General features: G+C 44.2%; 1 protein-coding gene across 2 annotated transcripts in view; it reads right to left on the bottom strand.

The window, feature by feature from the left end:
• The window catches only part of GALNT7 (polypeptide N-acetylgalactosaminyltransferase 7), a 579,585-nt gene that overhangs the window by 373,561 nt on the left and 179,300 nt on the right, over positions 1-26,724 (bottom strand). For both annotated transcript variants that reach the window (XM_086962434.1, XM_086962435.1), the window contains exon 2: positions 14,189-14,649. In XM_086962434.1, coding sequence (XP_086818560.1) covers positions 14,189-14,649 — 461 coding nt within the window. The remainder of the gene's footprint in view (positions 1-14,188; positions 14,650-26,724) is intronic.

The following is a 26,724-nucleotide window of genomic DNA, read 5'->3' as shown; positions in this document are numbered from 1 at the left end:
AATAGAGAGGATATGAAAGACCACAGATGAATACTACAGTGTTGAGTGTGAGGAGGTGAGGTGAAATGGGGTAAAAGGACTACACTTTGTCTGTATATGAGATAAGGATAAGAAGCAATACATTGTAAAACCTTTTCACTACCTCTGCGCTAGACTGGCTGTGTGTCATGGTCCACCACAATGTTATGCAACATTTTGAATTTATCAAAGACAGATTATATTGTTAAAAGAAAATGGGATTAGGTTATAGTAATTTTTCCCAAAAAAAGAATGCAGACTAGGCCACCTGCCAGTGGGGGCCAAGCCACAGAAATCAGAAAGGTAGTGGCCCGGCCAAATGTCCCACTCCCAAACACCATCAGTGTAAAAAAAACGGTGTCTGTTTGCCAAGCTAAAAATCATAGCCAATAGGTCTCGCCTTTGGGACCTTATAAGTGTTTAGCTATGCAACTGTTGATGTTGTTGCACCAAGGATATTGTGCTGGATACCTAAACACTTATAAGGTCCCAAAGGCGAGACCTATTGGCTATGCCAATGCTAGTTTGTTGAAGGGAGGAAAGACATACAAAATCCCACAGCCAAAATATTCCTCGACCTCAGGATTGCAAAGTGCGCCCAAGAATTAATTACTTGCAGAGTGCTTGAGAAAGGACGTTTTGTATTGTGCCATCAGAGAAGAGGGGTCGTTATAATGCGTAAAACTGAGAAAAATAGAAGCAGAAAGGTATTGCCGGGCTAGTTGCATCCAAGGCCACATGTAAACATACCAGCTCACAAGGGCCCCCTTGTGCTGGCCCCACTACACAATGATTCGATTTTCCGGTGCGTGCCACACATACCCGCTGTCGCTCTCTCATAGTGGAATGTGAGTAAGAGCACACGGCAGACCCTCTCAGAGGGAGCGGTCGTAATTCCTGAGGGAGTTGAGCAACTTTCTGAGAACATTAGAAAGAAATTAACAAACTATGACAAAGGAAACGTTTTAGCAGTTGGAGGCAGTGGTGCAGGCGAAACAAAAGAATTTCGGTCACTGAATTGTGTAAAGCGTTATAATAACACCTACCCGGAAAGGGCGAGCCTGTGTAAAACTTTATAATCATTTCAACTCGTAAGGGCCGAGCCGCGACCAGGACAACTTTAAATTATTATTGCAAAAGTACGTCATGCTGACGTAAAGGGCGCGCAAGCAGTGTTTACACTACCACAATTTGTGTGAATGGGAGACTTAAAGTTGCTCAGAGCAGAGCACTGCTTCATTTCGCCGAGTTTGCAAAGCAATTTTGTTTCTGGAAAACTACGAGCGTGCACACAAGAGGCATAGGGGGACGGTAGTGAAATGCACTAATGAGAGGGAGCTCAGCCTTTTATCACTTAGTCAAGAGTTGTAATTGTAGTTGCTTAGCCTCAGGGGAGGCGTCAAAGCGCTTTTCAACGAGAAGCATCCTACTACGGAACCACAAGCACTGAAATACAAGCGCAGCCCCGAAAGTTACGTGTGAGAGCAGGAGGTGAGCCCGCGAGTGGTGCGAGAGCTCGCTGGGGAGAGCAGTCTGCTGTTTTTCGAAGCACATACTCATGCTTGTGGCGCACCCCTGCGCCCTCTCGCAAGGTGTATGCCCACACAAGCACAAGTATGTGCTTCGAAAAAGAGCTGAATGAAGGCTAAAGGTCTCCTATGCAGCGCATGCGCGCTGCGTAGGCGAGAGCTAAAAATCAGTGAACAGTGCCAGCTAAGGGTCAAAAGCTTGACTTGGGAAAACTCAAGACCAATTACCGGTGCGAGCAGCTTAAAATCATAAAAATACACTGAATAGTATGTTGTATCCAATTATGGAAACAATGATTACAATTGCTTCCCTAGATGATATACTGTAAATAAATCAGTATTATCCAATGAATATTAGGTTGCCAATTGTGCTATAACAGTACACAGTCAATTAATTATTCTGTTAAATAAAAAAAAGTAATGTCAAGTGCAAACAATGCTCTCATTAAAAAAATTGATTATTCGCACAACATCATTATGCAGTGGGCCATGTAGTCGCCACTGGTGTGATGAAGGTAGCGTCAATAAGGTACTATGTAAAAGAAAATTTTGCAGACAGGCAATAGTTAACAGAATGATATAGGCAAACTGCCAATTAATGATACAGTACATTTGTGATTTTTTCATCCTAATTAAGACCTCAAACATATTCATTCGGGGTCGAAAATTTGACGACTATAGTTACAACCTCTTCATTCTGCAAATACCATAATTACTACTAAGTCTAAAACTGGCACAGTTTTTGAAACACCTGAACATCTTCTATTGCACATTGCTTTTCTTTCAAGATTTCACTGACACTCTTAACCCATTTAAGCACAAACCCGTCTCCTTTCGTCCTTACTCATAGCACGCCACACAGGAAAAGCATTTATGTCAATCTGTACAGACTTACATAAATTGCTTTTTCACTAAATGTGTTTTGTAAAAGTTCCTTCGGGTGACCGCCATACAAGTTCCAAAGTTTTAATAAGGAAGAACTAGTTAACTATCGTTACTTCATCTGAGGTTATTCTGTTATAAGATATTGCAATTTTAGATGCAGATATAAGTTATTTTGCTTGAGAGCAACTTACCCGAATAAAAATAACTCAAAAGACTCCCTATTTATTTCAGTATTTAGGTCTCTACGGATATCGGGTAACCCTACATGGTACGTGAATGTTTGATGTATCCCAAGCGAGTGGGCGGATAGCACCCAGGTAAATTAGTGCCCGCACCACATTTGCTGGGATCTGTATATTATTTCCAGTTATGTATGGAACTCTTTGCTGACAAAGATATATATATATATATATATATATATATATATATATATATATATATATATATATATATATATATATATATATATATATATATATATATATATATATATATATATATATATATATATATATATATATATATATATATATATATATATCTACAATTTATGGCCAACGTTAGTAATTTGAAAGTGGAATTTCTTGATGTGGAAGACAATACCATACATACCAGATTGCATAGGAAGGCAACTGTTGGCAATTCTATATTACATGCCAGCAGTGCCCATCCTAGACACCTAATCAAAAGTATCCCTTATAGGGAAGTTTTAAGAATTAAAAGGATATGCAGCAAAAATGAAGATCTGGAAAAATGTTTGTCAGAATCAGTGGAAAGATTTAAAGCTCGAGGTTATTGTTCTAAGGACCTGCAATCTGCATTGGTTAAAATGCAAGATCACGTTACTTGTCCAGAAACCAGTATTGAGGCCTTGACAACTGTACAACCAAGTGTAAAACCAAAACCGGTGATGAGATTAATCACCACATTGAGTTGTCAGGAAAAGAAAGTCAGAAAGATTGTTAACAAGCATTGGCCCATTATGAAGACAGACATGACCCTAGCTCCAGAACTGGAAACTTATCCGGCAATAACTTTTAGAAGAGCTCCCTCTATGAGAGATGCTCTTGTTAGAACTAGTCCGGAAGTATGTAGTATGAGCAATTGGCTGACAAATAGAAAGGGGTTTTACAAATGCAGTACGTGCAGGTCCTGTAAGTTTGGGATTAACAAACAGGAATTTAAGAATGCCTTTTACTCTACGTCACACAGTATTCAAGGACTATTCTTGTAAAACTGGCCATGCAGTTTACGAGCTTGAATGCACATGTCAACTTCAATATGTTGGCAGTACAAAACTCCCTATTTTTTACCGTATATTGCAGCACCTGAGGGCGATTGTAAATTCGGATCCTTCATACCCGGTCGCCCATCATTTTGAATTGGGGCATCAAAATAATCTTAAAGATCTTTGTTATTTTGTGATTGACGCAGTTACCAAATCAATCAGGGCGGGAACAGAGAGAAAAAACTGCGCCAATTAGAGAGTCAATGCATTATGCGGTTAGATACTAAGATGCCTAATGGACTAAATACAGGAGAGGATTTGTACAGTGTTTTATAACTTGTTACATTTTGAGTAAAAAATGAAAATCCCTGACTCTGACATTTTAAGAAATATTATCAATTGTATATTTATATTTATATATCTATATATTTGATTCTTGTGTTGATACTGATGAAATCAAGTATAAAAATCAATTTTTGGCTGCTAATGATGAGATGAATTTAATTTATTGCAATACTTTTTTTAGGGTATTTGGAACGAATTAAATAATATGTATGTGTATTGTATGGTATGGTGTGTATGTGTTTTTTATTTATTGGATTTTAGCTTCACTTTTACTGGGGTTTTTACTGGTTTTACTAGTTTTCTGGCTTTACTGGTTTTTATCTGGTATTTGTGTGGTTTTGAGGTCCGGTATTAACCAATAATATGCACACTGGATACATATGTCTACTTAAAATGTTTACTTCCACTATTTCCTGTTCCCACTACATAGCATAGTTTTGCATATTCGCTGTTTCTTGCACTTTACTTCATCTACTTATATGAGAGACTTATTGTATCCGCTAGTCCTATTTTAGGTTTATTTTTTATTGTATCTTGTTAACTAGGAAATCTATAGTTGACTGATACATATTTGCACTTTGGTGATAATTAGGTTTTTGTTTAAATGCTCTGGTTACCATTTCCCTAGGATGATCTGAAATTTGACAGACAGTGTTAAATATAGATTAGGGCACTTGCCCTCCATTTCACATGTATGTAAGAGTTATACGTTTTTGATTTTACAACAATACTATGTAAAAATTAAGGAGTGTTCTTTTGATTATCTCTTTTACATTAGGAGCAATTTGTAATGAGGGATGTCTTCCAAACATGTATTTTATATACCTATAGTCAGTCTTTTATGATCATAGTTTGGAGTGAAAATATGGAGTCTGTGAATATTTAAACAACGCGGGATTTCAAGCATATCATGTGATCAAGACGGGGAGACCCGGTCAAAACGTGCCATGTTGAAAATGGAGGAATAAAGCACCTGAGTGGTGGTCCGTTCCTGGAAAGCATTGCTTGCAGCAGCATTTTGGTGTGGCCAGGACTTGGTGTTCTGTATATATATATATATATTTATTTTTTTCACTGAAGAAACCATAGGTTTCAAACATGTTATAGTTAGGAATTAGCATTTACAAAAACCTTTAAAATTCACTGAAAAAACCATAGGTTTCAGGGGTGTTATAGTTAGCAGGACATTTCATGTGCACAAAACCCCCGGGCTGTTTCTTTTGAAAAAAATATTATTATTTTTTTTTAGGGAGGGGGGGTCACGTGCCCCCCCCCCCTCCCGGGCCACTACTACCTATCCCCCGTGACTGGCTCTCTTCGTTGGGGACCGTGGGGGGGTCCCCAATCCCCCCACGGTCCCAGCCGGCTCCCCGTGTCCTGCGGGAGCCAGCATTGCTTTTCCACATGGGGAGCAGCTAACATGCTGCTCCACCTGTGGAAAAGCAATCTGCTTTCCTATTTGGAAAAGAGAGCAGGTTTCCTGCTCTCTCTTCCAAATAGGAAAGCAGTTTGCAATGACAGGGTGGGAGCCGCCAGGGTCCCACCCTGTTATTGCAAACAGCAGTGTCCCGGGGGTGGGCACCCCGGGACATTGCAGGAGCTAGCCCTAGGGGGTGGCAGTCCCCAGGGCCATCTTGGGCTCCAGGAGGGGGGCCGCGCGGCCCCCCTCCCACACTTTCAAGAAGCCCCGGGGGTGGCGGTCCCCAGGGCTGGGGGGTCTGAGAGCCCCCCACCCATTTTAAATAAGCCTCAGGGGGTGGCGGTCCCCCGGGATGCGGAGGGGGCCCTGCGAGCCCCCCGCATATATTAAATTAGAGCCCCGGGGGTGGCAGTCACCGTGGCTGTGGGGCCTCAGAGCCCCCCCAGTTCATATTTTCAAGTACCGGGGGGTGGCGGTCCCCGGGGCTGGGGGCTTCAGAGCCCTCCAGTTAATGTTTTCAAGCCCCAGGGGGTGGCGGTTCCCAGGGATGCAGGGGCCCCGTGAGCCCCCGCATATAATAAGTTAGAGCCCTGGGGGGTGGCGGTCCCCGGGGCAGTGTGAGGGGGATTGGAACCCCCACACTTTTTTTTTAAATGCCCCCGGGATTTGGCCCCCTAGGGGGCTAATAACCTTTGAAGCGCGGGATGCGCGGATCCAATGCCCATCCCGCAATTTAAAAAAAAAAATTTGGCCTTGGGGGTCCTTGTGGGACCCCCTGAGCAGACCTAGGAGGTTAGGGTGTGTCTACCCTGCCCCCTTTTCACGTTTTGCTGCGTTTTTTGGGGGGGTTTCTTGTCCCTCGGTTCTACCGAGGCACAAGATGGCTGCCAACACTTCCTGATTTGGAGTGTTGACAGCCAATTAAAATACAGCTCGTGCACAGCAGGGTGCGCCTAGGCTGCGCTTAGTGTACGCGGATAGGCACGCGGATCCACCGCGCCCATAGATATATAAATGCTTTTCACTGTCATTTTCTCAGGAACTACTGAACGGATTAACACCAAATAAGCAAAAGGCACGAGTCTGAACCATGTAAATGTAAATGTATTTATATAGCGCAAAGGACCAAGGACTACCTCTTTGCCAAATTTGGTGAAATTCCGTTCAGCAGTTCGGGCTGTAGCTGAGGCTAAAGGTCCTATGGGAAATTGCATGGGGAAACCGCGTTTTGGGACCTCCCTTTTTTCTTGGCTTGATGAATCACCGTGAAACTTTCAGGATAGGAGCGGACCGGAGCTGGCCAAAAGTTTTGAAAATTTCGCGAAGATTCGTCAATCGGTGCCAAAGTTATTCCAAATAGAATGTTGCAGATTTTCTATGGATAATAGGTCCTAACTATAACTACGTACTGGCGACCGCCAGTAGGTAATATATATATATATATATCTAGAAACACATTTATTATAGAGTGCTCATCCACAGGTACCACCTGTGGCTTGCATCATCATTGGACCCTCACTCATGCACCTAGCGTGTATGAGTGGGCTCAGCGCATTTATAAGCGGAACGCTTATGAGTGGGTGTGCAGGGAGTGAAAGTGAGTTAAAAATACCTCTAGATCCTCTAATGATGGGTTATATTCTACAGGGTCTGGGGAAAGATTAAAAACAGTCAGATGCCTTTTGGATGCGGTGTTCCAGGACATCTACAAGGTGGACATGTTTCAGACGTTTTTCTGTCCACGTAGGGTCAATCGACTTTCTTCAGGACCTAATATAACCCTGCATTTATCGGTTAACAATCAAAATTTTGTGCAAAATGATTATTAAGCATGGACGCTAAATACCGACCATACACTTAGAACTTATTCTGATATGGTTTTTTTATGGCTTGTTCAGTCAACAAACACCGTAGGGTACTTCAGGGCTGAAGCAAGCCACAGGTGGGTGGTGACACTATAATACATATATATTATAGATTTGTCAGCAGAGAGATCCATACATATCTGGAAATAAGATACAGATCCCAGCAAATGTGGTGCGCCCACTAATTTACCTGGGTGCTATTCTCCCACTCGCATAGGATACATAAAACATTCAAGCATCATATAGAGTTACCCCTCTCTAGTGTATGATTGCAATTTTTGCGAAGCTGAGGGTCCACCCTTTAATGTTATCACTCTTTCCAAAGTTAAAAGTTATGAATCCTCATAGCCAACCGTAATCAGTGCAGGCCAACACACAAATTGGAAATGAATCATCGCTTTTGGAATTAACACAGTCAACAGTTAGTGGTGTAACAAAACTTGAGGGGGCCCCCTGCAAAGTACATGGAGCGGCCCTCCCCTCCACCGGACCCAGTAAGGAGCTCTCAGGCCAGGGGCTCGCCACCAGTGCACAGTGCTGGAGGAAGCGAGGCACCGGGAGCTGGCCCAAACCCCGCAGGGCCTGAGGGGCTAATGTTACGCAGGTAACTGTATTCAGTACTGGCACCAGAATACCTTTAAAATAGTCTATCCTTTAAGGTCCCAGCAAATATAGTGTTCTCACCAATCTTAGACATAGACATCTCCTAGTCACAGTCACATAACAAGCATTGGAAATGGAATCAGTCTCACATTTGTTTGAGTTAGAGCTATTGGTACTGTAAATCCCAATTTCTTTTAGCTATGTGTTATGGAGTGCTTGTATGTGGTGTGTAGAGTAATTATGTGGGTTTGATTGGATTAGTTAGTTGTGTAATTGTGTGGCATGGAATTGTGTGGTAAAGAGTGAATGTGTGCTGTGAAATTATGTGGAATGGTGTGTTTTAGAATTATGTGGATAGTAGTTAAGTGTTATTGGGTGGACTGGATTTATGTGGAGTGGGAATGTGTGTTATGGAGTTTAATTATGTGGAATGGTATTTTGGGGTGGTATGTAGTAGAGTGTAATTATGTGGTGTGCTGTTAAATTTTGCATGATGTGCAGTGGAATTATGTAGATATAAATTATGTGGAATTGAGTGTATTGGAATTATGTGGAGTTGTATTGTGTGTTATGGAGTGTAAAAATGTGGAGTGGTAATGTGGGTCGTGGAGTGGCATGTACTGGAGTGGTTTTTTGTGGTGTTGAATTTTGTAGCACAACTTGAAATTAGGCGCTGTGAATTGGATATATGTGATGTGTAGCGGAATTGTGTTGTGTAGTTGAATTATGTGGTTTGGTGCAGAATTATGTGGCTTGGATGGAATTTTGTGGAGTTGTATTGAGTGGCATGGAACTGTGTGGCATGGAGTGAAATTATGTTGAGTGTATAATTATGTGGTATGGTGTGGAGTTTATTTAGGTGGTTTGTTATGTGGCATAGAGTGGATTTATGTGGTGTGCATTTATGTGGTATTGAGTGGAGTGTAATTAGGTGGAGGTGAATGGTGTTGCTGAGTGGTATTATGTGGAGTGTAAATATGTTACGTGGTGTTATAAGGTGGTCTGGTTGAATCATGGTTGTATTGTCACATCACCAGCATTCATGTCAATACCTATAATAAACTCATGAATGCCTATTGCTATATCGGGTGCCCTCCAGAGTCAAAAGACAGTCATAAGAACATACAGCAAATTATGAAAGGAACAAACAGAAAAATAAAGGCTAGAGTGTGGAAGTAGGGGATTTCCCCTGTTATTGCACTATTTTCAAAGAAAAGCAGACGGCTGCCAGTCGTATGGTAAGTGAAAACTTCATGTGCCTCAAGTCTCAGCATATGATTTATTATGATTTATCACTCAAAAAACATCTTTAAATAAATTTTGGAAGTTTAACCTTTTTTCTCCAAACATCAGCTTAATGTGCTGTGAAAATGCACACATTTTCATCTTTGAATAAATAATTTTGTCATACGTATGTTAATTTAAACAGACAAATTGTTCAAATTTAAAAGGCTGGGGTGCACACAGGAGAGCTACTGACAGGTCAAGACATACTGGTTGGAAAAACCTAATGTAAAACCTTCAAAAAACAGTTTCCAAACAGTATTTTACCAGTGGGAAAATGATAAAAGAAGCAACAAGCGGAAAAAGCACTGGTAAATGCAGGAAAACATGCTACAGCAAATGAACACATTCACTTTTTTCACCAGCATAATAAAAAGCAATGCTACACAACGATACAATCACCCCCTAGGAAACATCATCACACAAACAAGGCATTACACATCCATTAGGCCATGTAAGCCTTAAAAAAGGTAACATACACACATTTTTCCCACTGTAGAGCAGAAGCTCGAGCTATGGGAGGGAGAATTAAAAAATTCATCACTCAGTAAGAAAGGTGATTATTTTTGACCCCCCTCCCCCAACTTAAGGTGATTATAACTTGGACTGGAAAAGCACACCAGGCTACATGATTTGGTGGTGGTCCCATTGTACTAGGACCACCGCAGGCTGAGTTATAGGTAAAAATGTGTTTTGAATAAAGGGCCCGCAAAGCATTATAGGTTGAGTTTCCATAGCGTGGTGAATATTATAGTATTGGCTTACCCGCTGAGCTGTGGAGAGCCACAGTAAAGTTTTCCTTGCTTTTTCTGGGGCCTCGCGATGCAGTTTCTTTTTTTTAATGGGTGCACTACCCCGTACTGCTGTCAGGGCTGGACTGGCCTTAGCGGGCACCAGGCGTTTCCCTGGTGGGCTGCTAGGGTGGGGCCTGTTTTGGGCCCCTGGGGGCCGTTTTTGTCACCGGTGTCGGAAATATCAGCCCACTGTAACAAAATCGGTCGAAACAGGCCCTCGCAAAGTGCTCGGCTGCACCCCCCCCCCCCCCCCCTCACCCCAGGTGGTGCCAGCTGAGCAGTTTGCCAGGGCCGGTTTTGGTTCCAAGTCCGACCCTGGCTGCTATGAGAGCCCACAGCCTTTCCTGGTGTCTGAGACTTTGTAATAACTCAATAAAGGTATTCCTACCACACAGGCAACAGCTTAACCAAACTTCCACCACTTTGGAACAAAGGCTCAACCAAGAGTTAATAAAAATAACACAAAGAAAACTAATACTTGCATGAAAAATATTCAATACACTCTAAAGAAATACTGCTTTACATCCCATCATAAAAAGCCGAATAAATATTATGCAGGTCCAAAGGTTTTCATGACACACAGGGCTCAAAATGGAGAACTAAATAAAAAGATTCCTCACAGTGAAGGAACGTCATACTTAAACAAGCCGGAATTAACTATCACCAGTAGTCTGATGACACCCGCCTGTACTATAAAATCAAATCCCACTCTGATATCTTACACCTCAACACTGCCTTACCAAGATTCAAACCTGTTTCTTCACCAACCATCTCAAACTTAATCCAAACAAAACTGAAATCATTCTCTTCTCTCCTAAAAACAACCCTCTCGCCATTCAAGCATGGATCGCTGACCTTAATGCCCTTAGACTGCTCTCTCTCCCTCGCCGAATCAGTTAAATCTCTTGGCATCACCATCAACAGTAAGCTAGCGCTCAATACCCTTATAAAAAACTCGGCAAAAGGAGCACTCTTCAAACTCCGGCATCTCAAAAAAATCTAACATTTCCCCTCCCACTCTTTCTCACATACTTAATCCCCTCCTGCGTTATTCTGACCACTGAACCTACCCTTATGTACGGTTATACTGTTATTGTCTATATTGCTAAATTGACTCTTTTAGTCCACCATGTATGAATGCTTCATTTATATCAAATGTTCTGGTTTCCCAAAATATTTTTTATGTTAAGCGCTATGATACCCCCAGGTGGAGCTAGCGCTTTATAAAACTTCTTAAATAAATAAAATAAATAAATAATCTCCTCAATAACACCCCTCCTCAATATCAAAGAAAATAAGACAAGGTAGAACCAACAAATAGCACAGAAAAATGCATGCAGGGGTGCAAATCAATTTCCTTAGGTCTTCAGAAACAACGACACCGAAACTAACCCCTTTCCTGCGCCGCCAATTTTAGGCTAATGGGTGGCTGGGCACACGTCGCCCGTGACTCATGACGGCGTGGAGCCGGCATGAGCACCCAAGGGGTCAAAAACATGTTTATGAAAACCTGAACATTTCTCATGCAGACACAAAAACATGGACATGCTATTCCGTGCTCTCATAATCAGAACTTTGATGCCTCTTATTATAGCAGTCATATGCAAGCTAAACCAAAGACATTCTTGCCCTTCTGAAAATAACACACTGGAAGTGGAAAAGGAGGGAAGGCAAGGCTACCTACTGTGTGGGCATTCCTTTACGGAGTTCTGGCGACACTGAGACTTATGTGCCCCTAGAAGTCGGTCACAGACAGGTGGGCAGACGAAGTTTCTCCGCGTTCAGTGCGGTGCATGGTAGTAGTTTAGATCACCAGGAGTCTGGAAATGAAGTATCTGACCTATGAGAGGCTGAGGACTTGGCTCCCCCTTTTCTTGAGGCGCCAGCCAGCCCAACTTTTCAAATTGTGAGGGCTACCGGATGGCATGTAGGGAGCCTAAATTGCCCCGTAATAACTACAGTAGAGGGATTGTGGACACCACCCAGAGTGCGCTTGGAAGACCACATCCGCACAATCTCACTATGCCTGTCAGTGAGGCCTGTGGCATAGAAGGTAAAAGAGGGGAAGCACACAGGAACCACAGGCTCCCAGGCCGGAGCAGGTTTAATGAAAGGACCCCACTGTATGACTGCCAAATTGTGTAGACTCCAGAGCGAGCCAGAATGCCTTCGGCTGCAACCCGAAAAATGTTGTTACACTGCTTGTCCCTGCCTAGTTTCACTGCTGCAATGTCTCCCAAAGAAGTTAAGAGCTGGTAATGGAGGAGGAAAGCTGAATTATTTATCCCAGGGGCCACTTATGGACGAGAATACATGGGTGCAGAACCAGGTGGCGGGCTAAAAGAATGCTGTAACAACAGTTCAGTAGGAGAACTGCAAATCCTGCCTATGTTAAGTACCTTCAATGCAATCCATCCACACTGATACACACAGGGTCTCCTGAAGAAAACAAAGTGAAATTCTTGCTGGTAGGGCTAGAAGAGGCGGAAAGACTCACCCAAATGATTCATGAATGTATAGTGTCCACATGAACCCACTTTAAGACTCAGACAGAGTCGCTAGAACAAAGATCAGGAAAATTGCAAGAAATTAAGAAGTACTATGCAGGGTGGTGGCACAGAATCCATCACCCTGATAATCCAGAGTTTTCTCGAGAGGGAGGCTCTACCTAAACACTCCTTCTAGCACTTGCTGTTCTCAAGAACTGTAGGCTTGAAACTAACATCATGAGGAGAGGCTTTGAATCCAGGGGTAATTGCTGAGCTAAGCTCAACCTCAGAACGTGAAAGGGTCCTGTGTTTCACCAGGTCACAGAAAGAGGCATAGATGAAGGGTGCATATGTATAGCTTTTTTTTTCATTACAGCATCTGAACGCAAAACAGGACATAAGATCCGCAAAGCATTAAAAATCAGCTGATTGATTAGGAGCACCAGGCAGCACTTTAGCTTCATGCGAAACTGAGAGGGGTCACTGCCGGTGTTTACCCAGGTGGACGCAGCCACAGCCATTTTAGACGATCAGGGGAAACCCAGAGAGGCAACACAAAAAGAGACTTGAATTGCATTTTGGGACTAATCATTGAAACGTACGTGCATTGGCTGGATAAATTGATGCTTCCTTTTTTAGCCTTAGGAGACTGGTTGATGTAGGTATTTTGAATTTTGAAGTGTTATGATGTTCAGATTACTCTTTCCTTGTTCCCTGTCCCCCATTATCCCTCTTTTGATATTAGTGTGGGGGAAGCTTTTATAGTAAAAAAACGATATGTGTTGTACAAAGCAATGCTGGCAAAAATATTATTTTTTGAAGAGATGTTGCTCTAATACGGGTTATTGACACAGCTAGAGTTTTGTTTTGAAAAAGTGATTAAGCTTAATAAAAATGACGTTACACACAAGACCTGGAATTCCGATCTCCTGCAGACCAGTGTCCTACATATCTCCCGGAGTACCTGCAACGAAACCAAAATATGCCCAAAATATCCATTGGATCCACTACCCAAATCCTACATTGATGCTGCCAATGCCAGAGGGTGGTCTGTGTCGAACCACCAGCTCTTGGGTGTAAGACCAGATACTAGAGCCCCAGTCCAGTAGCTTCTGGGCTACTTTGTGGTGAAAGTGGCTCTAGAGGGCGGCTGGAGAGGTAAGTAAAGGCACAGAGTATTGGGTCGGAAGGCGGAGCAGGCTTAACCTTCTCATTAGCTGAATGTGATAAGGCTTCATTAAGGCGAGCAGATACTTCTTCACAAGGAGGTCTCATCTTAGTCATTACATAATAATGTATCAAACACTTCCCTTTACAGTTCCACACATGTTTTGGAAAAATGGGATGTTGTTGGAAAAGCTAGAGGAAACTGGAAATGTTCATTTAAGCATGCCACATCTGCATTGTGTTTTTACCTGAGTTGTAGTAGGCAGTGAATGACGCCTAATCTATTTCTGCATGTATAATCTGCTATTATGAACAATCAAGTCTTGCAGTTTTAATAGTTAAACTCTCAGTACAAAAAATACCAAACAAATGGAACGGGATTGACGAAAATATTAAGGAGAGAATAAAGAGTAAGCAAAAAAATAATTAGAGAGGATGACTTAACAAGATAGTGGAGGCAAACTGATCAGTTCAAGTACATTTGCTACAATTTTAAATCACCATAATATGCTGGAAAATTAAACGTCACACATGATATTAACAATATATGCATCTACTTACTCTGGTTGCCGCAGGTCACTAATGGTTCGATCCAGTGAGATCATATCACTTGCTACCATGTTAAAACCAAACTCTTTGATGCTGTTCTGAATAGCGTCCTTGTACTCTGGCCCCAAAACAAATTTCTTGGCCTCCTCTCCGGGACCGCCCACAACTCCTAGGGCCTCGGGTTCTTTGGGTTCCAGGTTACCCAACACTCCCACTGTTAATTCTGGATCACGATAGACATGCTTTTGGGGTTTGAACGTGAGGTACTGGCGCTGCATGATATTCTGTTGATTGGCTTTGGCCTCTGGATTCTCCTGCTCAGCCTTTACCTTATTCTTCCTTCGAATATCTTCAAGGTTCACCTCCATTCCTTCCACGTGTGGCCAAGGTACGACAGGCTCTAATCTATCCCTTTTGGCTGGTGGAAGGTTTCCATCCTCTTTTGGAACATGATGTTTGGCAGGTGGTTCTTCCTGGAACACAAAGGGTATAACTTTAAACATAGTGCACAGCGGGTGAAGTAATACTAGACACTCAAAGCAATAATGTCAAACAGAATCACCTTTGTGGTTTTATAATATTTAATATTCATAGCAATCTACTGTTGTATGCAAGCAGATATTTTATCTTTATTTATGTAAAAGACGTGCGACACCCAGTTTGACCCAAGTCTAGTGGTACAGTGGCCAGAAGGAAGACAGGGGTCAAGACAGTTGTGAGGATTGGTTGGAAGTGCTGGGGTGTTAGGGGCAATATTAAGACAAGCTGAATATCCAATCTAAGCTGAAAACCTGAATTTGAAGCATGGCTGGAAGCTGAGGTGATGTTTTCCTGAAAACCCCGGATCTTTCTGACCTTTTAGTCACCACAGTAGCCTATGGATAACTCATAACTCAGTGACGAGAGGATTTCAAGTTGTGAGTTCTCTGAACAAATAGGACTTTTATTTGATAAAAGAACTTTTGAAAGGTGGGGATTGGTTCTGTAGTGACTTGCTGTGCACAGAAGCCTACATGAATGTGGCGAGATACTACCCTTCCATTTGTGTAGCCGAAAGTGCTTCTAGTTCTCTGTGCCGATTCCACATTAAGCACAAGTAAAGTCATCTCCAACAAATGAATGCAGGCAAAAAGGGGTGCGAAGCCAAGTAGATTGAATAATAACTGCTTCTCAGTAAACCGCGCACAACCCAGCCTAACCATAAGCACAGAGTGGAATAACTGCTATGCACAGCGGCGCTCGTTCATTAGGAATAAAGGAGGCGCCTGTAAGAATCACACCTAGGGAACCTCTCCTGTGGTGGATTTATCGGGACCTTCAGCTCACTCTAGGACCACAGATTCAATCCAGAGAACATTGAAATAGACGTTGAGAGAGTAAATAAATATGGAGCACACTGTCAAAGGAAATTAGGGCGCTGCACAAAAATCGCGAGCTGACAATTGGTCACCCAAAAGAAATCAATTTCCCTCTTTAATTTCCCATAAAGCCCAAGTATCCATCTGGTATCCGGAGGCAATGAAGTAGAAACAGTGGTAGATGCGCTACTTCGTACTGTGTGCCTTCTAGAAAGTTCATCTCACTTGCCTCCGAAATAAGGAAAGGCTTTGACTAGGGAGACCACCGTCATTACTTTCGCCGTAGCCCTCTAACATGAGTTGCTGGGGGTTAAAGTGGGAGGAGCCTTTCATTAAACCTGGTTGGTATAGAGCAGACTAACAAGAGGCTAGAGGTGGCCCAGAGTCCCTGGTGAAGAGCCTCAGTGGACGAGGCAAACGCCAGGAAAGAGGGGAGGCTCAGACAACACTGTTGTTGACTAGAAGAATCTTGCACTGTTGAGAGGTATTTCGAAGGACAGAAGTGACTACATATCTTTAGTTATCTTTACCAGAGAGCAGCTTCCCTATGCAGCGAGTATAAGCAACGCTAGGATCATGATACTGAGCTATTGATGGAAGGGTGGTGGGAGATGGAAAACAGAAACCAGGCGAGCAAGGGAGATAAACCTTGAGTGAAAAGGCAGAGATATGTTTCCTATGCGCGTCCGCCCGTAACATGCCTCCTTAGCGTATTTCACCCCAACCAGCTCCGGACATCTAGTTACTCATTGCAGCCTTACTTTAAACTACTACAAACCAAGCCCATATTTAGTACTGGATTGCCCTTCTAAACAGGGTGGAAGAAATTTCTGATGATACACAGATGAGAAAATATTTATTGATAAGCTGGATTCTCATCAGGGCTCCCAAAATACCTAAATAGAGAAAGCGAGCAAGTCAAAGAGAATGGAAAGGTAATGTGGATGAAGTTGTGAGTGAATGCTAATACTCTACAATTGGATAACCAAATGACTCCCTCCAGAGCACACAAGTCTCCAGAAGGAGTGAAGTTGAGCCATCAAGACTGACTACATAAACTGAACCTCCAGTCAGCTTTATAAGATCATTGAAAAATAGGACTTTATTTACAGGGAAGCAGTAGAAGTGTTAAAACAGTGATAGACACAAAAAGAAAACCCTAACATGTTCTGTGGCCAAATTTCCATTCCGTGCGTATTTGCACTTAATTTAATTTAAACTTTGAACCAGGGCCACTAGAATCACGTGGTTCCTCGTCACTTTCTGCTCATGTAAGCATTTGCAGCTCTTGCCATGTACTCCGCCATCACTTGCAGATTTTTACTAAACAAACTGCATGAAACTCAAGAGCAAAATTACTATTAAAACTGTGAAAAAGGTGGGCACTGTCAAGGCAGACACTTTATAAAAAATAACTGCTAATCTTTCAGTGTTGATTGCCATGTTCAGGTACCAAATACGTGAACATATCACCTACATGGTGTAAATACTTGCAATTCAAGGACAGGGGAGGGCTTTTGACTCCAGCAAGAAACAAGCGTAGGCAAATCCAGTAAGCCTGGCCTTGGCAAGCATCAGTTTTTAATGAATTTTATTTTCAAACATAGGCAAAACAGATGAGCAAAAATATACAAAATATAAAAATAAAGTAGTGACCCAGCAGCCCTGGCATGCTAACCTGGGCACTGCAGTGCACTTCTTTTCACGCAGATGTGCAGGTGTGATCAAGCAAAATGTCATCATTCACAGTTCAAGACAACCAATGGATGAAGTAGGCTGACCCATGCTCAGGATGTAACAATGAGGGGAGGCGGAGACAAACCTGAATGACACTTTGAAGGAAAGTGGGTTTCTATTGCAGTAAACCCCCCTCCCCCCTACACTGTGAATGGGCACTCCCTGCCAATCAGGTTCCGAGGTCCTGTGTTCTTTCCCTAAACTGTACCATTGTTTCCACAATTGGCACACCTCTGGCCCACATATAAGTCCTTTGTTAAAGGTACTAGTGGTACCAAGAGTCTTGTGATCAGAGGGTGGCCCTTAGGGCTGCAGCATGTATTGTGCCACCCTATAGGACCCATAACAAAACACATACTCACTGCCATTGCAGACTTTGTGCTGTGGTTTAACTAAGTGAGTCGACATGGCACCCCGGGTGCCATGCCTATACAACACTGCCTGTGGCATAGACAAGTCACCCCTCTAGCAGGCTTCACAGCCCTAAGGTAGGATGTACTATATTACAGGTGAGGGGACACAGCTGTACAAGCGATATGCCCCTACAGTATCTGTGCCGTTCACAGACATTGTAAGTGTAGTGAAGCAATTTTGAGTACATGGGCTGGGAGATTGTCAGCACGTACTCCACAGCTCCATGGTGGCATTACCAAAGACTGAGGTGTTTGGTACCAAACTTCTCAGCATGATAAACCCACACTGATGCCAGTGTTTGATTTATTATAAAATGCACCGAGGGCATCTTAAAGATTCCCCTGCATAACTACCAACTTCTAGTGTGTTGGCGGACTGGTCCCTGTGAGCCAGCCACCACCAGACATGTTTCTGACCTCAGGGGGTGAGAGCCTTTGTGCTCTTGGAGGTCAGTAACAAAGCCTGCTCTGGGTGAAGGTGCTCCACGTCTCCCCCTTGCAGGAACATTAACACTTGGCGGTGAGCCTAGAAGGCTATCACCTTGTGATGTCCTGATTTGGGCAGCTCCAACAAGTGAAGATGCCCATCCCAATGTCTAGGCCCCACTTTTGGCGGCAGGTCAGGTGGAAAAATTAGTAAGCAGAGTGGGAGTGACTACCTCAAACTGGCACAACACCCCTAGGGTTGCCAGGAGGCGAGGTGAGCCCTTCTCTTAGAAATTCTCTATCTTGAATTGAAGAATTAGGCCCAATAGGAGCAGGAATGTGCCCCTCTCCCCAAAGGGAGGGGGCACCCAAAGGGTGTAGTCACCCTAGGGGACAGTGGCAATTGGCTACTGCTCCCACCCACCCCCCAACATCGGTAACACCCTTAAATGTAGTATTTAAGGGCTCCCTTGAACCTTGTTCCTAAGATTGAACGGACCAAAGAAGAAGACGGAAGAATACTGCTGCTGGACCAGGAACTGAACCGCTAGAGAAAGAACCCGATAAGAACCCTGCCACCTGTGGCTGGTTCGGCACTGGACCAGCTGTCCTTCCAGAAACCCTGCTAGGCCTCCAAGAAACCCCAGATACCTCCCAAAAAAATTGTGTTGATGTGACCCTCCCCTGCCAGAAGAAAGCACAACAGCTGACCTGCCTACATGACCCAGTGGATCATTAACCCAAGCTGGTCCCAGCCCCATTCCTGAGAGCCTGTACCCTCCTGCAAATGGCCCGGTCAGTTCCTTCTGCCCATCCTACTTGGCCGTAGCCTCTCCGAGATGGTCCAGCCTCGATGGAACTCCTTCATCCCCAGCGCATCTCCATCCCCACGACTGCGACTGCTGAGTTGGTAGTGCCTCCCTCCGATCTACGGTGACCCGCTGACAGCGACCACAACAGTACCAGTGTTAGCAGTCTACTGAATCTCATTCACCTCTATTGCGCTCCGCTGACCGGGAGAGTGACCATCACTGCCAGTATGGTAGATACTGAACCACGCACCTCTTTAGGTGCCTCCAGTCTCCATTGACTAGCCTTGGGCTCGGCGAACCCTGCAACTGGTCACACCAGTGCAGCTGGTGTTGCATTACCTACTGTAAACTGACCCTTACCCAGTGTACCTAGTATTGTAGTTTCTGATTGACAAGCACAAAAGAATTTTCTAGACTATAAAGCATTTCTTGCACATGCACAGTACTGACTGATGCTATACAAATCTATTGCCAGTAATTTGAATGTATTGCATAAACATACTTACTTGTAGCTGAGTTCAACTTAGTTTCTAGAAATAAAAGTAACTAAAGTAATAATTTTATGCAAACATTGACCTAGAGTCAGTCTTAAGTGTGGGGTTCTGCCTTGGATGAGTATGTGCACCAAACTACCCTCTGATAAGCCTAACTGCTCAGCCCAGCTACCACTAAATTGAGAGTAAGTTGTTATCAACTTTAACCTCTGCCATACCTTTGGGGTCTACCTGGACTCTGTGCACATTATACCGATTTTTGGTATAGTGTATACCGAGTCGGCTTCCTACACACTTGAACAGACTAATGTATAGGGAGGAATGAAAGTCCCTAGCTAACAAGACACCTAAAGCTGTCTCCACTTGAGAACTAAACATTTAGTAGCATGTGATTTATAATGTTTCTTTTTTCACACAATGCAGAGCATAATTTGCCTTAAAATTTGCCATTCCTCCACAAAAAATTCGGTCACTCCTGCCACATAATTTGGCTCTCCTGAGCCATCGATATCTAGTGACCCCGCATATGTCAACCGATGGGGCAGGTTTCAAGTGCTCTCTGGGGCACATCCAGTTTACTGTGATCTGTTTACTTGTAGACTGGTGTAGTTTATTATAATCTGTTTATTGTGCTGGAGAAGAGATGCTAGACAAAGGGAAACAATTTATTTTACAACTATATGATCGAGAATGTTTATTTGTTGTGCTTCATTTTGTTATGGTTGTGATGCATTGTGATGGCTTTTGTGCTTGTGTGTTTTGTGATGCATATTGCGTTATTGTTGTATTGTGGTGGGTATGCTGCACTCCTATGTTTTTATTCTTTTATTATTTTGTTGTGATTTTTGCCACTGTGTTGTTTTCCACTGAACTCTGTAATTTATTTCGAAAGATCAGCAAATACAGCTATACTTCCGGCCAAATGGAACACATTTTTTTAAAAGATGTAGTGACAAACAACCATTTACCACTGTCTATTGTCGAAAATACAGCTTCTCCAGGTATTCGCCTGGTTAAGACATATGTCAGTCCAGAACTGTGGCAGAGACCACGCCTAAAATTAGCACTTTGAGTCCTCGCTTTACATGATCTGACCCATTGTGTGACAACGTGAGAAAGAGAAAAATGCAACAAACACCGAGAGAAACAAAATAGGACAGAATCAAAAAGGACATATTTATAAATAGCTTTTTAAATTTGATCAAGGTATGTGAATGATATTCGAGGCGGCAAAGGAAACAGACACCAACTATGTTTCAATAAAATAATAAATTCAGATTGCGCATTAACTCATTTAATAATTTGAGATCTTACAACGTTTTGCAATGCGAGGGTACACGCTGGAAAATCAGATATTTACAGAAGGTTACGTCTTGTGCTACAATATTGTATTTTTATTTAGCCCATGCTTTAGTAGCCCATAATAACTTAATGCCTGCTTTACTAATAATGCGAGCATGCAGCAAACGGCAGCTCCTCTGTGTTTTCGATGCACCTGTTAAACCCAATAAAAGCATGCATATTCAAAGTAAACGAAGTGTAACCGGGGCCAGCCTAGAACAGTGCGGCGATCACTAGAACTAAGCAAACCCAAAATTCTTAATATTTTTTCAATACAAGTCAAATTCCCCAAATATTGTGAGGAGATTCTGATTTATAAACAGTTCAAACAGAAACTGGAATTTCAAAATAAATCTATATGTACTAGACTGGTAGCTTCATTTTCAGTGTGTATTACTGGAGTGTTATACTCACAGTTGGTAGTGGATTCGTTTCAGGCTAAACGTACGTACTTGGAGGAGGACACCCACTCATCTGACGCCCTTCAACAAGGGGTCCACAGGTGGTGCTTGCTATGTGCCCACCTCTTCATCAGTGCGGGGGGGGCGCATGTCAGGGATGACATTTAACTTCTCTCTATAAGAATTGTGAATGTATTTGACGGGAGACACATGTACATTGGTAAAGATGGAAGAGAGCAGCCCTGGTCAGGTACATATGGCTTGGTAGGGTGGTAACAGGTGCCCTTTGCTGCCTTTAATACCCATGAGGACAGCTTTATAACCCTGGAGTAAGCCTAACCAGACTTTTTTTTTTACACAAATATGTGTAGCTTTTTTCAGTTTTTGGTAGTTGCCAGCACGTTGATTGTGCCTTTTATCATACACTGTTTATCAGCAAGTCACAGCCTGGAAATAAACAGAAACAGCTTTAAAATGTGTTTTGTTTTGGCATGGCGGGTCAAATGTTATGCTTGGCTTCATGCGATGTAAAAGGGGATCTGATGTCACTTTTGCTACCCCAATAAATTTGCAAAACGATCTCAAACAAGCATTTACAATGCAACGGTTTCGCCTTTGGAAAAGTTAGGGCTATTGGCATTGTAAATGAAAAAATTTGTATTTATGTGTTGGTTTTGAAAACAGATAAATAAATGGCATTGTCATTTACATTGCCATTAGCTTAATCTCTCGCAAATGTGAGACCTATTGTACCCTACGGACGAGCTCAGCAGACAGCAATTACTACCACACACACACACCCAGAGCCACACGCACACACCCAGTGCCACACACACACACCCAGAGCCAGCCACACACACAAACACACCCAGAGCCACACACACACACCCAGAGCCACACACACACACACACACACACATACCCAGAGCCACACACACACCCAGAGCCACACACACGCACACCCAGAGCCACACACACACACACACCCAGAGCCACACACACACACACACACACACCCAGAGCCACACACACACACACACACACACCCAGAGCCACACACACACACACACCAGACCCACACACACCCACCCAGAGCCACACACACACTCAGGAGAGCAAGCACAGCGAGGGGGCAGGGAAGCAAGCACAGCCAGGTTGCAGGGGAGCAAGCACAGCCAGGGGAAGGGGAACCAGGGGGCGGGGGAGCAAGCACAGCCAGGGGGCGGGGAAGCAAGCACAGCCAGGGGGCAGGGAAGCAAGCACGGGCAGGGAAGCAAGCACAGCCAGGGGGCAGGGAAGCAAGCACAGCCAGGGGGCAGGGAAGCAAGCACAGCCAGGCGGCAGGGAAGCAAGCACAGCCAGGGGGCAGGGAAGCAAGCACAGCTAGGAGGCAGGGAAGCAAGCACAGCCATGTTTCCAGTGCTTGGCTATTCTGAACAAACCATTGGTATCCGGCCTGCCACTCAAATGAAAACAACTCCCAGAATACCTTAAATAGCTAAATGAAACCTCAGAAGTAGAAACATTATGTCCTGACTACACGAGAGAGGCTGCAATTGTAACTGCGAGGGACAAATACCACTGAACTGGGAAGAAGACGGCGTACAACTATAGTGGAGGAATAACAACCTCGTACACTACTGCATACCACTGTGCTTTGGATCCAGGAACAACACAGGCCCAGGTTTGGACGCTACTTCAGAAATGCCAAGCACAGAAAGAATAACATTACCTAATGTACTTGTGTAATGTAGTTGGTGCTCATGTAAAGCACTCCAATACCTACTTTCGCGTTATTTAAAACTGCCCAAAAATAGAAGCGGGGTTGAAGTCCTGGCAACGTGTTACAAATGCAGTTCATTAAAAAACGTTTTTTCTTGTTATTGCGGCCGCAGAAACAGCCAGCCTCGAGGAGCAGCTTCAAGCATGGGGAGTAACTGTGACGGTGAGTACGCTGTTTTATGGGCTAGTTCATTGGATGCTTACCATGCCGCGAGAGCGGGACGGGGCTTTGTGATAGGAGAATAAAGACTCTGCAATAGACAGAGGCTGGTGATCTATAAGAGCGGCATACGTGGCATTGTGTGAGGAGTTGGGCACGAGGTGACTGACTCGGTGAGGTCCGTGAAGGGAGCAGGACTTTGTGGCCATTTGAGGATCGGAAAAGCGAACGCCATAAGTGGACTGACTGGGGTTGTAATAGAAGGCTTTCGGCGTTACAAAAGGGAACCTACTCAACGGGGCATTGGGTTAAGGAGAATTGGACTGTTCTATGAAGAAAGCGGGGTTGGGGAGTAGGTGAGACGAGGTTTTCAGGCTGTGGGCTCCCTGGGGCAATTGTTTGACGTTATCGTTAGCGAGAGTGGGACGGAGAAGAGCTGCGGGGAGGAGAGCTGCGGGCAGAGGGAAGGGGGGACAGGCACAACAACAAACCGAGACCGCAGGACACCCAGATGACAAAAACAAAGACAACAGACACGAACAACAGTACACAGACGACAGGACACGGACAAGACCTACAAAGTAAACAACCAGAAAACAAAGACAAGCCACGGAAGTACAAAATGCTGCTTACCTGCTAGAAAATCAAGGAAACTGAAATCGCGCAACCCACCCCTGCAAAACACACGTCTAAAATGGCCAAAACATGCAGAGAAAAACCCACGAATCTGCTCGGAGAATATCGGACAGATCTCTCTTCCAATGGCTAGCCTCCATTTATGGAGCTAGCCAATGGAAGAGACAGGCGGGACAAAGCCCCGTACTGCTAAACAAAAGATTTCGCCGGTGCGAACATTGCTGCGCAGTGGACGCCAGGCGAAACCTAAAAACCTAAAAACGTGCTTAGTCAACCATCAGCTGATTCTCTTTTTCCCGGCCAGGTCATGTCCACCAAGGTAACTGCAGGGTACCAGTTCACCGCGACCACATGACATAAGGCTGCTTTGGATCTGGCTTCCTTTGGGAACCTCCTGGAGGTGGGAAGAGATCACTGGAAGAGAAGGTCTGCATAGAATTGGTCTGTCTTTAGCAAGGCAAAGAAGGTAAAACGGAATCACTAACATACAATTCTGGCACATGTAAAAGTGCATACCTGTAAGAAATCGAGTACTGTGAAAGAAAACATGATTGCCAAGAAAACTGAGAGCCTGGTAGCAGCTCTCCTATAACAAGCACTGGCAAAGCCAATAGGTCTCATCTTTCTGACCTATAAACGTTGTTCTTTGCCGATGCTCTGTAGCATTGAAGAGAGAAAAAACAGAAATGCAATGACGTATATTCCTGACACTATGGCAATCCAATGCATTGACCTGCTCAAATGGGGCGCTGCGGAGGAGGATACATTCCGATTTGATGACCGCAGGGAGGGAGCACCGAAATCGAGCTCCGGGGAAAGACCAACATCAATGAAGGAATAACCCTTATTGACTCCCACCATCCCCTGAAACAAAGATCAAGTACTCACTGGAGCAAACCCCGACCAGGATAAGCCTGAATCGAGACTGAGTAGACGAGGCTCACCGTCGCAACACCTTCTGGATGACAACTGCTGCCTCAACCCCTTTTCTGAACCGCAGGAGTACCGACGAGAGCACTGACGGCCCCGGACACGGACCGTTCCTCCCTCGTAGCCATCGGAAGAATCGGCTGTGAAGAGGGAGCGCAAGCTGTTCTGTCGCTCCACATTACCTGACCATAAAATGGAGGCTCTGCAAGGACTGCCCACAAGATAACTCTCGTTCACATCCACTCTGGGGACATCCTGAAGTAGGCTCAGGTGAGTCTCGTCCCGCCGCGAGCCTCGGAATTCGCCTTCATGCCCCTGACTGCTCAACTATTCCAACAGGCTGAATCGGAGCACCAACCTCGCGGCACTCCATAATCCCCCCTTAAACTCTCATTCTACTCCCATCTCCCCCTTCCCCACACACCCCAGACTTTCCAAAGACCCGCTCCCCAGCCAGTCCTCCTGCCCACTCTCGATCCCTGCCCAGAGACCGTATAGAACTACAGAAGCCATGTCCTCTGAGGAAGCGATTGAGCTGGCCTCATCATACACCTCCCCCTCCACTCACATCCTGCAATCCACAATTCAGGTGATAACCGGATTCAGAAGTGAGCACTCATTCCTGAGACCCCCCAGGCCCCCAGCTTCCCTTATCAACATCCTGACTGCTTCCCTAACAACGGAACCAAAAAAAGAGACTCCCCATACTAACTGCATGATCATAAACTGCAGATCTGCCACGAAACATGCTACAGAGCTAGCAGAATCCATCCTTAACCACGACATAGATATAGCCTTCATCACGAGACCTGGCTCAACGACTCCTATCATGGATATGCTCGTACCCTAGGGCTTCTTTATCATCAACAAAGATAGAAAAGACCAAAAAGGCGGAGGCCTGGCAATCATTCACAACAACACCCTGTCAGTGTCCGAAGTTGATACCTTCAACTACAACTCCTTCGAATGCCTAACCGCCAACATCAAAACCACTAACAACAATCTATTACACTGTCACCTCCTGTACCACCTCCCAGGCAACACCACCTCGTTCACGGAACACCTATCAGACCTGATCTCCCACTGCACTCTCCGAGACAGCAACAACCTAATTCTGGGAGACCTCAACCTCCACTGGAATGATAAAAACAGCACTCCAGTACAAACCCTGGACGAGCTATTACACTCTAAAGACCTGATCCAGCACTGCTCAAAAGAAACTCATAACAAAGGGGCAATCCTGGTTGCCATCATCTCCCAACATGACACAATTACTATAAACCACACCCTTCCGGTCAACTGGTCTGATCACCACCTAATCCTATTCCACATCTCACAACCGATCATGTGTCTACCTCCCATCAAAGACCCCCCGACATGGTCTAGAAACCTAACGCAGATCAACACAGCTGACTTAGAAGATGCATACATGTCCGAGTTTTTACTCTAACACAGAGCCAAGACGCCTCTGCATTAGTGCGCTTTATAAGCACAATCAGTCAGTCAGTCAGCCAGAAGAAAAAATAAACACCCTCCTGCCCATCTCCCCGGATGGCCTCTAAACTACAGAACTCACATCCCACTACAACATAACCATGTCCTCTATCTTAAACCAACCAGCTCCAAGGAAACTGAAAAAACCCAGGAACATCCCCTCTAGATCCTGGTTCAACAAGGACATCAACGATGAAAGGAGGCAACTCAGAGCCACAGAACATCTCTGGAGAAAGAACCCCTCCTCCAGCATCTGCGAAGAACTCAAAATGGCAAGAAAAAAGTACAAAAAACATATCAATAATAACAAAAAACTTTTTTCCAACGCGCTGGCCAAGGCTAAAAACAGACCAAGAGAGCTCTTTAACATCATCAAAAAACAAACATCCAAGCATTCCACTACCCACGTCCAGGCCTCCAAAGACTCATGTGACAGCTTCGCCAACTTCTTTAAGGACATCAACCTCCATCCTGCCAGCAAAAACTGGTCCCCAGCAATCGAAACCCTCTCTAGAGGACGACCCAAAAGTACCTGGAGTTACTTCGACCCATTACCTGAAGCTG

This window comes from Lissotriton vulgaris, chromosome 3_1, assembly GCF_964263255.1.
Source record: "Lissotriton vulgaris chromosome 3_1, aLisVul1.2, whole genome shotgun sequence".
Classification (NCBI taxonomy): domain Eukaryota; kingdom Metazoa; phylum Chordata; class Amphibia; order Caudata; family Salamandridae; genus Lissotriton; species Lissotriton vulgaris.
This window is presented reverse-complemented; position numbering and strand designations above follow the sequence as displayed.